Raw genomic sequence first — 13081 nt, 5'->3', positions numbered from 1 at the left:
CAACTGCTATAGCTAGGGCTAGCCATCTTTAAAACATGGTATTCTTTAAAATATTATGTTACTAATGCTGTCACTGAAATAACAAAATACTTCTTGTAAACTTCTCAACCAATAAGCAGAAAATCAAAGCTCGAAGTTTCTGGTTGCACTTGCGGTTATTAAATATAAAATCTACTTAAAAAACAGCTACTTTTAGTCCATCTTAATACTTTCTCTGTAGCACTATGTGCTAAATTTAAAAAACAAACAACAAAAAAAACATACATGCGTATTTTAGGAAAGTTTGAGAGAGAATTACTTTGAAGCTGAAAATCCTACCCGAAACATGCAGAAACCCATTGATGTAAATCATTTATCATTCATTGTGAGCCATTAGCGTGGTTACATAAGCTTCCACTTTCTCTCAAGAAATCTTTATGGACAATTTTCAAAAGTTATGAAGAAAATAAGGAATATGAAACCTCCTCTGAAGACTGCATTGTTTGAGTAACAAACCTACTGATCCTTCTACAAGCAGGAAGTCCGATTAGCTTTCAGCTCGTCTAACAAAAAGATTTCCAAAGTCCAATCTCTGGACCTCGAGCGTAATGAGAGAAGCAGCTAGGTCTGACCTACTGATTCTTTGTCAAAGTTGGGAAATACCTCGTAAATATAAACCTTCCATGTCTCTTCCTTAATATATCTTAATAGAAGGTATTGGAGATAATTTGTTTATGCACCATTACAAATACTTTCTGAATATACCAAGTTGTCACAAAAACAACGTATATAATCATGTTGCAGCAGTATTTGACCCTGAGCCTTCAACACATTTCATTCCAGCTAAAAAAAGAATTAATAAATCTGAACAAATTTAGTCGATATCAGTCTAATTTTCCCAACATCTCGAGTGTACTTTGAGAAGAGATCACGTTTTACTGCGAGTATCCTCAGTAGATGTCTCCAGTTGGATGGTAAAAGCAGGCCCCACTGTCATTTACAGTTATAAAACCCAATAATAAAGAAACCTGCTGGATCACTGAGCCAAACGATAAATTTATCCATCACAAACCAGTCATTCCTGTTTGTTTTTCTCTCTCTCTCTCTCTCTCTCTCTCTCTCTCTCTCTCTCTCTCTCACATAGACAAAGGCTATACCGAAGCACAAGAGTAAATATGGCCAGTATATTAGAAAATGCAAAGTTATTCCAAATCATAGTGATGAAAAGTTTAAGTGAGTTCAACAAATGCGCATTAAAATCTGCTTCAGCCCGACAGCGGAGTGTGAAAAATGAAACTAGCTGCTTTTTGACCAAACTAAAACTGCAGACTCATTCAACAGACAGTGCTCTTAGTGCAAGAGGAACCTGCAGTTTTGAGGTACCGGTTAGGCAAGCAAGGTCTGTATGTTTTGTCACCAGTTCCATAATATGAATGCTGCGCATTTTGAATTTGTGTTTCGTTTCTAAGCGTCAACTCTGTGTCATAGTTTTACAATGTACATAATTTCTAACCACATCTTATGCATGTCTTATATTTGTGCTGTGAAGAAGAAACACACAAGGAAATTATAGAGAACAGAACAGAACTGAAAAGGTGACCTGATGATGGGCTTATTACTCTCCAATGAAGATTGGATATTTGATACCATTTTAATCATAACTTTTGTCATTACAATGAGGGTTGCAAGGTTATTCTTATCGGTCAAGTAAAAGTATCCAGACGTCACCTTTCAGAAACTTAAATGGTGATTGTGTCAGACAACAATGGAGTTTTAAAAGATTAGGATTTTATTAAAGCAGAGCGACACCCTGGAAATGTTCCAACCCCTGACACACAACCCTTAATTAATTAACCCTTAGGAGTCTGTAATATAAATGTCCTTTATTGCTATATCTGCACTTACTATAATCTGATACCCCATGTGTGGCGTATCAAAATGTGCAGAATAATCTCAGCTATCACAATGAAAGCGCTGACTAATGATACGTCCGAGAAGTCGGTGCATGCCAACTTTGCGGACCGTTAATAAGCTTCGTAAATCTCGAAACCCACAACAAGCACGATAAAAGTCTTTTACACAAAAAAAAACTATGTAAATTGATGTAAACATTATTTCTGAGTGTGATTAAATTGCTGAAAAATCAATAAAACATGTGACGCAGACTGCTAAGGGTTAACGGGTTGCTTTCAGTCACATTTTTGGCGCATTTAGCCGGATGACCAAAGAAACAGAACAATATGTGAATGAGAGCAGCTTTTTGGGAGGATTTAACTGCATTTATTTACACTTACACTTACTGTTGATGCAAAAAGCAGGACCTTTAGAGCATGTGCAGAGCACCTACGCTCATGTAAGTCTATTTGAGAGCACACGTGCAGAAGTGACTCGATCCCACACCACATATACGAGTATGTAAGTTCAGCTTTGATTTTCTTGTACAATTTCAGTCAGACTAACATGTTTACTTTTAATTTAAAAAGTCCAGCTTTGGTCAAACTAACACAATAATCCACATTTTTTAGTAACATGTAGTCACGCCCACTGTTAGATCCTTACACGATGCTAAAATAGCTGTAACCTGACCATAACACTATTAGCAGAGATCGACTGACAGAAGAATTTTTTTCAATGGCTCATTTTCAGGCCCCGCAAAATAATCAGTGGCCACAACATTAAGAAAAACTGGTAAATAATGAGCCCTAAGTTTAACACTCGTCTGAAGTTGGGCATTAAGATACAACTCTCATGGGCTCCAACTTACAATTAATCATTCCACTATTTATCCCACAGCCAATTCAAAGAGTACGAGAATCAGCTGTTGACCTATTGACTAATATATAGTTATTACATGATATCAGGAAATGAAGGAGAAAAGAATGAGGATAACATGCAGCAAAGCTCCCAGAAAGAACTGAACCAGGGATGCAGCGGTTCGTTCTACAGCGCCTTAATCCCCATGACATAATACAACCATGGTCACCATGGTCTAGAACTTTATATATGACAATTTAACTGATGTTGAACAGGTTACACATTCCTAAAAATGTCTTTATCCCCAGGTATAAGTCAGGTTGACCTCTAGCCCTTACACTAGGCTATTCAGCCTGTCAGTGACTGAGATTTAACTGTATTATTATATACAGTACTACTTCTAACAAAGTAGCAACACAGCTTTTTCTGATCTATAAAAAACTCTGGTCATAATCTAATAACCAAAATAATACATTCCCTGTTTTTTACACAGGATATACAGTACAAGTCAAAAGTGTGAACACCTCTAACTGTTTGTTTTGAATGCTTAGGTACATACAAACATAAGGCTGGTAAAGTATGAATCCGAAGTGCAAATAAATCTGGGTGTTGGGATGTGTGCGTGTTAAGTCTATCCATGTCCATGCGTTCATCCCTGTAGAGAGGAAAAGATGACGCTACTCGTGTCATTATAAATAGCTTGTGCTTTGTGCACACACACACACACACACACACACACACACAAACACATAGAGTATTTCAAAGTCCCTACATCCCACATAGCAGGGGTAATCCCAATGCTGTCTCAGCCTGTTCAACCTGTTCTCCAGAGAAACCACCGACACAAAAGATGACACATTGCACAGATTTGATCAGAGATGAGGCTCTTTAACAAATGGGAAAAGATTAAGTGACGTTAGACTGCACTGAGGACTTTCATCAAGAGAATTTCTGCACTGAATTTAGTCTAGTCCAGGAATAACTTCATCCTGTAAAGAACACGAACCTTTAATACTCATCAAACCAGTCACACCTCATACCCAGTGGATGGGGGCATTCCTATCATGGATGATATTCTTCTTCACTCTTATCAGGCTAGAGAGGTTTCATCCAAAATGGGGGATGAATCAGAACTACTTTGTTCTGAGGGATGATTGGACCTGTGGTAGATAAAATGTCTCCAAACAGCTTAAAAGAGCAAAAAGATCCTCTTAATGTAGAGGTCATTTGTCACATGTCTATTAATATTCTGTTCACCAAATGAACAAGAGATACCAAAATATCACATATCTCATAAGAAGCAGCCTTTACAAAAAAGGACAGCTGTGCTGATGCAACTGACAGAAACGTATAAACTTTTCTTATGATAAATTTGATTTCAGCTTTTCGGAACGAGCGAGCCAAGTTTAGGACTTAACTTTTAATGCTACAAATAAGGACAACTTTGTTTTGAAGTTATTTGTAAAATGCAAAATTCCAGATTCTTGAAATGATGTTACAAGAATCAGGACAACAATTATATTTAGAAAAAGATGGAGGGTCAAGTTCACACATATTTCTTTTTACCACATGTTTTACTTTGGTTTTTAGTGTTTTAAAATCTGGGAAAATATCCCCAACATAGAACTTTGGGTTGGTTCAGTAGCTCTGCCTCACTGAACTTAAATTTCCACCTACACCGAGGTTCATATCATCAACTGGTTCAGACGTTCCAGTTTCTCATGACAGACCAATAATTTCTTGAAATTAATTTGTTCAAGTTCACACAACACAGAGTATTAGGTAACAGTCTCCAAAAAGACAATTGATTCAAACTGTTACGTTGGATTTGTTGAGTGTAGAGTGTTAATATTTTTTTCATCAGCTCAGTTTAGGAAATCCAGTGATTAATGAGGATTATAAATTGCCCTCCAGTATTGGATATATCTGAAGGAGGCAACATTCACAACCAGGAGGAAGTTTTTCAGGGAGTTATCATGTTAAAAAATACAGCTGTTTACTGGAAATTTTAATAGATTCAACAGATTATTCCTTTGAATTGGTGACGTGTAAAAAATACATCCATAATTCCATCAAGGATATTTGTAAATGGAATTCATTTATATTGGGCTTTTAAAGTCTTATTTGGCATTCAGAGCGCAACCCCAAAAATTACACTGATTATACACATTGACAGTAAATTTAGGTGTTTACTATCCTTCCAAAGGACAGCCTAACAAGCCCCTAAAGGAAGAGGAGGAACTAGGGGTCAAACCACCACCCAGTTACTGTCTATAATAATTCAGTTTTCACAAAAAGAAAACACATTTGTTAGAAAGTGTGAAATATGAAGGGAAAGTGCAGATATTTTACTGTCTCTTACCTTGCCGGTCTTGTGGTCGAACCATACGAGAGCATGATTCCTGGACAGCACCTTGCAGTCAAAGGTGGCATTGTTCTGGGCCGGACGGCACCGAGCCACTGACCTGCCAATTTTGACTGGCTCATCCAGGTACACATGCCGCTCCTGGAATGGGTGCGAGTTGGGTCGGCAGGCGAACACGGCCAGCGCTGAAGGCATTGATTTTGGCTTGAGAGTATTACTCCAACCAGACACAAGGGACAAATTTTCTTGATCCAGATTGGCAGGGTTTTGTTGCAATCCTTAATGAATAATCTACAATATCTGTAGCCTATATGTAGGCCAAATTCTAAGTCGTGTAATCTTCTAGGCACTAACTGATAAGCATTGTCCACTGTACACAGCCCAGACAGCACCGCTTTCCCACTTTGAATTAACAAGACTCTTCTGTGTTTGAAAAGAATGAAAATAAAAAACCAACTGACAGGTATAAAAAAAGACAAGACATTCCTTTCACTGACAGTCCATTAAAGCTACATAACGACACTTAGACCTGTCAGCAAACACTATGTACAGACCAAGGTGCCATGTGTCAAGACATACATGACAGAGTATAGCACTGACAGTCTGGCAAACAGCCCCTCACGTCCATCAAACTATACAAGCAGTGAAGCAGGCGAGGGGAGACCAGTTAGTTGGCAAACTTGATATTAAATCAAACAAAAGAGCAGCAGTTCACCCCAATTATTTAGGCTACAGATCAATCAACCTGTTTAATGTTTAAGACATTTAATCGAATTATTGCGCGCTTTTTGAGCTGTGATGTTTTGATCTGCAGCAAGCTAACAAGCACACACACCAACGGTTTACACACGTTTAATTTTGTGCCATCTGTTGTCTTTTGTGTCATTTACAGAGTCATTATTGGAATGACAATGTTGCCCTGATACAGGGAACCTTATCTAGCCACCTAACGTCACCACTCCCTTCAGAGAACACCTCCGAGATCGCTAATGACACCTAGCAAGACTGCACACCAGAAGAACCCCCTGAGTTATGAAACACTACCGTTCATCTAAGGCTTGCCAATTAAAGCAGTTTCAGTGTCCTCTCTGTCCGAATTAGTCCTTCAAGAAACTCCGTCTGGGTGGATTGCGGATTAGCAGGTCGTTTTGTACAACTAAAATGCTAATTGGCTAGCTTGTGGACAAGCGAAGCGCTAACTCTCGGCCAACGTTTTCTGGCGTTGGACCAGCAGGCTAGGCTAAGCTAATGAGTGCCGACAAAGTTATCATTCAAGTCTGCAAATGTTTTCTCTCCACCCTTCTCAACCAGCTCGCTTAGCGAATGGATGCGATATGCCATCCCTGTTTCCTGTAGCAATTAAAACCAGCAGGCTAACGTGTCTTGTGGCTACAAAGCCCTGCAAACAAACGTTAGCATGAAGGTGAGCTACCTAGCAGCTAGCCGGCTAACTGACAGTCACAGCAGAAGCAGACGCGGAAAAATCGGGAGTTTCTTGACTGCGGCTCCTCGCGCATCACACCGACGCCGTTTATCTTCCAGGAAAACCACGGTAGAGACCGCCCGTTACAGTGTCGTCGTCTGCCGCAGTCCACCTTGAGTTTGCCGTGATCGTTTTGTGTTACAGCCGTTGCCTTCCTACATTTTTTTGGAAGAAACATAGAAGAAGTTGTCCTCCTCCGCAAGTCCCAGCCGCCATACTGAAACTAGAGAGCAGAGACAGGCGTGGTGCGTTCAGGGACCGAATCACATTAACTCCGCTCACCCCTGAGCTCATTACATCAAGTGGCAGTGGAAAAACGATAGATAGATAGATATCAGTCAATAATATTTCTAATTAAAAAGTGAATACTGCTTAAAAATATCATTATTTTAATATTAGACTAAATTAAGTTTAGTCATTTGGACTTGTTTGTTTTCAGTTGTGTAAATATACATTTTTATGGATGTTGCTTTAAAATGCTCAGAATTTGCAACAGATGGGAGGCTTTCAGTGTGAACAGGTAATAGAAGACAAATCAATATTTTCCTTGAGTAAACTATTCCTAACATGTTTAGATGAATTATGAATGTACAACCAAATTTATGTACAGTATTTCTACTCCTCAGTGCACAACACTTCCCAACACCACTGCTGTAACTCACCAAAATCCCTTACTATATTTTGTTTTGAAGCACAAAATTGTAATTTCCATTAGAGGGTTTTATCCAGGTGACTTGCTTTACTGACTGGGACAGCAGGGTGGAGAGGGGTGGGGTGGGGTGACGTGGGAGGAGATCAAATTCTGCTTATGGCTCCAGAAATGTCCCTGCTGTGCTTTGGTGAGCCGACAGCTGAGACTAAATCAATGTTGGATGAGACAATAGAAGTGCAAGAAACACTACAAGGCATTACTGTCACTGATTTTGTTTAATGCAGCCATCATTTAACAGGAGATGTGGCTAAATAATTTAGAATTACATGTCAGTGTTTGCAGTTTTTCAAATAAACTGTTCTTACCCTTTTATTGCCTTTTAGGTTACAGGCAGAGTCAAACACAGGTGAGCCAAAGAATATTAAATTGAAAATTTTAAAATTTAAATTATATTTTAGAAGCCATCTCAAATTAAACATTTTTCAGAAGGCTTTGTTTAAAGATTCAGATAGTTTATATAGTTTTGGAATTAGGGAAATCCATAATGTTTCACACTGTTCCAATTCATATTAAGGCAGGGCTGTTTATAAAAAAAACACCATCACATTAAAACTTTTTTACATCATCAACACTAAAACCTCAACGTTATGGACTCAAACTGTGATTTTAAATGGAAACAGAAGAATTATGTTTTACAGTTTTAAAAGCGTTTGCAGATAATTTTTCTTTTCTCCCTGAAACAAGGTAAAACTAATTGCCTAAGGTCGCGAATGAGTGTGATAATGCACTAGACTGCCATGCTAAATCTGTGGAAATTGATAGAAAGGACAGCATTCAAAGATTTGATGCACTAAGAGACATAAAAAACGTATCCAAATCCATTTGAATCTTAATGTGTGGTTTGCCTTTTCCTTTAAAATTCATTTGAAACATTACAGAGAAAAATGTTACACTACATTTACGTAATTTCTCAACCGCCCTAAAAATAAACGCAAGGTTGAAAACCTATGAGTGATGTCACCAATGAACATTAAGAAACCTGAACTGCCTCCAGGCTATATTTCTAAGACGATTATCAAACCAAACTCCAACTTAGAAAAGTAATTAAACCATTCCTGTCCATTCAACTGTTTTTCCATTGTTTTGTCCATTTTTCTCTTCAGTGTCCCTTTCTCTGTGCACTGTCCACAGCTCACATAATTTCTGGGCCAAGTTCTTTTATCACAACACTCAAAACTTATAATGTAAGGTTGTATATAAAAGCGTGTGGTCCAGCTTCAGGTCATGGCAGGTCTGAGAGGCCTGGGTAATGATGGCAGGTCCACTTGGGATCAGACTGATTATCGGCCTGCTCCAAAAATACCAGCGTGCAAGAGAAGGACTGACCAACTGTTAAGATGTAAACAACATCAGACCTTTAGACTGGTTCCCTCTTTGAGGCCTTGGGTTCTACAATCACATGTTCCAGGGCCAGTTCTTTATCATGGTGCAGACCCTGGTCTTAGTCTCTTCAGACCTCCTGCAGAGTGAGCAGAGGACCAGCTGTCAGTGTGCCAACAGTCTGACTATTATTTGAGATTTAACAGCATCTTAAAGTGTTTAGCTTCTTAGCCCAGCTTGGCATCTCTAAGTCCAGTTAAGAGAAGCCTTACTGTATTTTACACTAAAAGATGAACATATGTTTTTATCAAAACATAATTTTATAAAAGCTGTGTTTTTTTTTTCTTTGCTTTGAAACGCTGCTTTTGAGGCAATCATTACGTTCCTTGTTTGGTTAGTTTGAGGAATATTAAGCATTTTTAGTTCAAACTGCATTTACAGCAGACAGTTGTACTACACTGAACATTTATTTATTTTCATATTTGTAATTTTCTGTGACTTATTGATCAGTTTTGAATTTACTCATTTATATATTTGGCATTTGTTTCTTTGAATCAAAACTACACAGACTATAAAGGTGGTTTACAAAAAGAATACATCTTTTTTTATTGATCTGCGTTCATAGAAACAAATCTTATTGGTTTGAGCTCTCGGTTTACAGAAAAGGTGGGTTATTTCAGTACCAACAGTGGATGTGCACGTCCCCCAAGTTCTGATCTCCAGTGTGTTTTATCCATCTGTTTCCTCAGTAATGGGGCTATTAAAGGATTTAGATAAAGCTGATTTACTGCCTTGTTCCTGTCTCAGACTGAGAGGTGAGTTGTGATTGAAGAAGTGTTTAATTCAATTATGTGACTTACTTTGCCTTGTGGACGAGGAGGGTAAAAATGTAGATCCAGTATGACAGATTAAAGTAGTTTCTAAAGTGCCACTACAGAATAAATCGTAAATATGATGGCCAGTGAAGGCACTGCAATAAATACAGACAGCAGCGTATTTTACAATCTCAGAAAATCTAAAAGTACAGTACATTATCAAACCTGAAATATTTAGCTATTGAATCATGTTAAAAATATTTAGCATATATTTTTGAGGAGGAATGTCTACATTTTTTATTTCTTCCTAATTTGATATTTTGACTCTTTAAATCATGATATTTTACCTTACCTTCCTTAAAACTACTTATATATTCGTATTTTTACTTTTAAATCCAACACAGAATAAGGCTTATTTCCCATCGGCATTTTTGTTTACATACGTTTTCACCTCCTGGTCTAAGCAGTACGTAATGACGTTGCACGTTTCATCAACATGACGTCATCACGCTCCAACTCAAGTGCTAAGTGCTAGCTCAGCGTCTGTGTTGCTGCCTGCTTTCTGTTGTTAACTGAGGGAACGCTAACCAGAAATACAAGCAAACGTGGTTACAAAATCGTTAAGACTTTCAAGAGCATCTGTGGGTCCGTGTCAAGCTGTAGTCATGGCACTGCAAGGCTCGGAGGAGCTTGGGGAGCAGGTCGAGGAGTCGGAGGATCTTGACGATCAGGACGCTAGTAGCATCTCCCCGGCCGAGGAGATAACTCTGCCCCCCGGGCCTGGGGGCGACGAGGAGCCGGAGGACGCCGTCCTGCTGCCGTGGGACCGCTTCTCCACCTGGCTGCACTGCATCTGTGTGGTCGGCTTCGACCTGGAGCTTGGTCAGGCCGTGGAGGTAAGGCAGAGGGCTCCACTGAGGCCACTGGTCATGTAAAACTCTGTAAGGCTACAATTTGTAAGTTAGCAGCTGCTGAGGGCTCAGACTATGTCCTGGACAGGAGTATACAAATCTCTCTATTTTTTTTGTGGTTTAGTTATTCTTTGATCTAACATAAATGGCACACTTATACATATATACTGCTAAAATAGCATCATAAGTTTACAACAAGATCACTGCTTAATTTATTTAATATTGCTTATTCTCAACCTCTGTTGAGGCTTCCTTCCTTGGAGATAATCTGAACCATCACCCTCAGTGTCACCAAGGTAACATTTCACATAGAAACTTATTTCTCTCACACTTCTTGCCATATAGGAGACGTATATGAATTTTTGGGCACTTAAACTTGAGCAAAGCATCTCTTGAAGGTGTTGTTTTAATACCACTTGAGTTCCCAAAGCTGTCAGAGCAAACACCTGTTGTCCCATTCATAGTTAAAATGCAGTAAATAAACAAAGTAATGACAAGTTCTCACCACAGTACTCTATCTTTAGTGTGTTAAACGTTTTGTTATGCAGTGGCTTCAGACTTTTGTAAGTCTTTCTGTTTCACTTTCTTCAGTGAACTGAGCAACACAAACACTTATTTTAATAGGAGCAAAAATATGTTTGTACCTTTAAAATGAACCAGTACATGCTAGCAATATTCGGTATGTAAATGTTGTGTCAGATAAAATGACATTATAAATGCTTTTTATTGAGTTTTGAACTCAATTAAACATCGGTTGTATTGCACTTTTTGAGTAAAAATGCTCCCCAAACGGCTTTACAAGGCTAATGTTGTAATATTTGTTTTGTATTGACATTTTTGTGACACATGCTGGTAATTATTGGGCAATAGTCCAAGTTGATATTTCCTTGGATGATAGAGGACTTGTGTTTTGTTTTCAGTTTTGGGTCGATGAGCTCCTGCCGTGTGGTAACTGTTTATTTTGTCTTCCAGGTAATTTATCCTCATCATTCCAAACTGTCGGAGAAAGAGGTGAGTCAAACGGACTGAGAAGGGTTAATTATGACAAATTTTACCATCATTTATTTAAATGATTATTATTCTCCACAATCTGAGCCACAGAAATGGGATACAGTTTGGTAGATTATTTGAAATGTTGATCATGTTTGGTCCTTGTGCTGTTTCTTGTGTTGAGTATATGAATCACTGAATCAACCTGAAGCAGACATGATTAAAAGAAAAGGCAACAACAAAATACATTATTTTTGGTTTTCTTTCAGAAAACAAGCATCTGCTACTTATCTTTTCCAGACTCCAACTCAGGTGAGGTCATTTTTAAGCATGTTAAAACTTCTTTGACTTCTCTTCATGTTGCAGAACAATCAGAACGTATGTTTAACAGTAAAGTTGAGTTGCAGTTTTAGCTCAACCAGGCCATTTGGTCTGGTGACTGTCCTTATTCCAGAATAGAGGTAATGCGTGTTGTTCAGTCGACTGAGTCTGGATATACAGAAAGAAGTGTGAGTTTTCTTTTTACAAAATTCTAAAGACCACAAAGAAGCTAGCCAAAACGGATTTCTGCCATGCAGAGACAACTGATATCCGGACTTGGAAACATGGATTTGCAGTTCTATCACGTCCAAACTATAGACATGATAAACTGTTTAGCATCTCCCATTTAATATCCATGAAACTGCATCAAAGTTTTTGCATTCGATGGAAAAACATCTGTAAAAAAAAAAATCTTCTTTTGGTCTTCACTTTTGATGAAGAACATTAGAGGAACAATAACAAGTCTAATCGTATATTAAGACCTCAGTATGCTTCTCAGCTCTCCGTCGGGATGTCGGATACGCAAGGCAATCCGACATCCCGTTTAACGTAGGCGTCGCTACGTTAAACGACCCAATCTCGCGACGTCTATCGTGAAAGTCGTTGATTGATTGTTTACCTTCCTTCTCCGTTCCACTCCTCACAGTGAACGATGGCGAGCGAGAGAGAAAGACTGTTGTTGGAGTTGGAGCTTATTGATTTTGAAATGCAAATAATTTTGACCAAATGTTGACCGGCACACAGTAAACTCTTTCAAAAATGGCAGTGTTGTTGTTCTGAGAGGAAGGCGCTTAACCGGAAAAGTGATTCCGGAAATGATGTTGTTAGCCGACCAATCACAACCCTTGTGGTCTCTGTCGCCTCGACGGATAGATAGAAATTTTGGCCGACGCATGCAAGCGACGGAGAGCGTCTCCGGAAGGGTCTCAGTAGGCGACCATAAATCAGCCTTAAAGGACAAGACTGTTTTTTTGACATTGGACCCTTGATTTCACATTATAACATGATGTTCTACTCACCCCTGCTTGTTGTTGGTAATTTGGAGCTGTTCCGAAGATATTCGAGAGGCGTCTGGCTGCTCTCTTGAGATATTCGGCCATGAAACGGTTTCCTATGGGCAATGTTATACAGGCACAAACTATGCTGTTTATAATTTATTAATTACTGTACACTAGCACTGATAACGTGGAGGTGCGTCGTTTACTTCAAAAAATCCGGGTAACTGTATTTTTGAATTTTTGTCGTAAAGTGGGTGTTACTGACGTCATCATCGTGCTACTACCACAGACAGCCCACAGACCCACTTTACGACAAAAATTCAAAATTGCAGTAACCCGGATTTTTTGAAGTAAGCGACGCACCTCCACGTTATCAGTGCTAGTGTACAGTAATTAATAAATTATAAACAGCATAGTTTGTGCCTGTATAACA

At 38.7% G+C, this 13081-nt stretch overlaps 2 protein-coding genes across 9 annotated transcripts in view; one reads left to right on the top strand and one right to left on the bottom strand.

Annotated features, from left to right (window-relative positions):
• The window catches only part of slmapa (sarcolemma associated protein a), a 63530-nt gene extending 56695 nt beyond the window's left edge, over positions 1 to 6835 (bottom strand). For 6 of the 8 annotated variants that reach the window (XM_075461789.1, XM_075461792.1, XM_075461793.1 and 3 more), the window contains exon 1: positions 5096 to 6835. In XM_075461789.1, coding sequence (XP_075317904.1) covers positions 5096 to 5293 — 198 coding nt within the window. In that variant the 5' untranslated portion in view covers positions 5294 to 6835. The remainder of the gene's footprint in view (positions 1 to 5095) is intronic. The other 2 variants (XM_075461796.1, XM_075461795.1) reach the window with 1 other exon arrangement.
• A 3097-nt stretch (positions 6836 to 9932) lies between these two features.
• The window catches only part of dennd6a (DENN/MADD domain containing 6A), a 32302-nt gene continuing 29153 nt past the window's right edge, over positions 9933 to 13081 (top strand). The window contains exons 1-3 of the mRNA XM_075461786.1: positions 9933 to 10324; positions 11312 to 11350; positions 11599 to 11641. Of these exons, the coding sequence (XP_075317901.1) occupies positions 10094 to 10324; positions 11312 to 11350; positions 11599 to 11641 (313 nt within the window). The 5' untranslated portion in view covers positions 9933 to 10093. The remainder of the gene's footprint in view (positions 10325 to 11311; positions 11351 to 11598; positions 11642 to 13081) is intronic.

The sequence above is a fragment of the Odontesthes bonariensis genome, chromosome 3 (genome assembly GCF_027942865.1).
Source record: "Odontesthes bonariensis isolate fOdoBon6 chromosome 3, fOdoBon6.hap1, whole genome shotgun sequence".
Lineage (NCBI taxonomy): Eukaryota > Metazoa > Chordata > Actinopteri > Atheriniformes > Atherinopsidae > Odontesthes > Odontesthes bonariensis.
The sequence above is the reverse complement of the archived record's forward strand: the minus strand, read 5'-3'. Positions and strand labels throughout refer to the sequence as shown.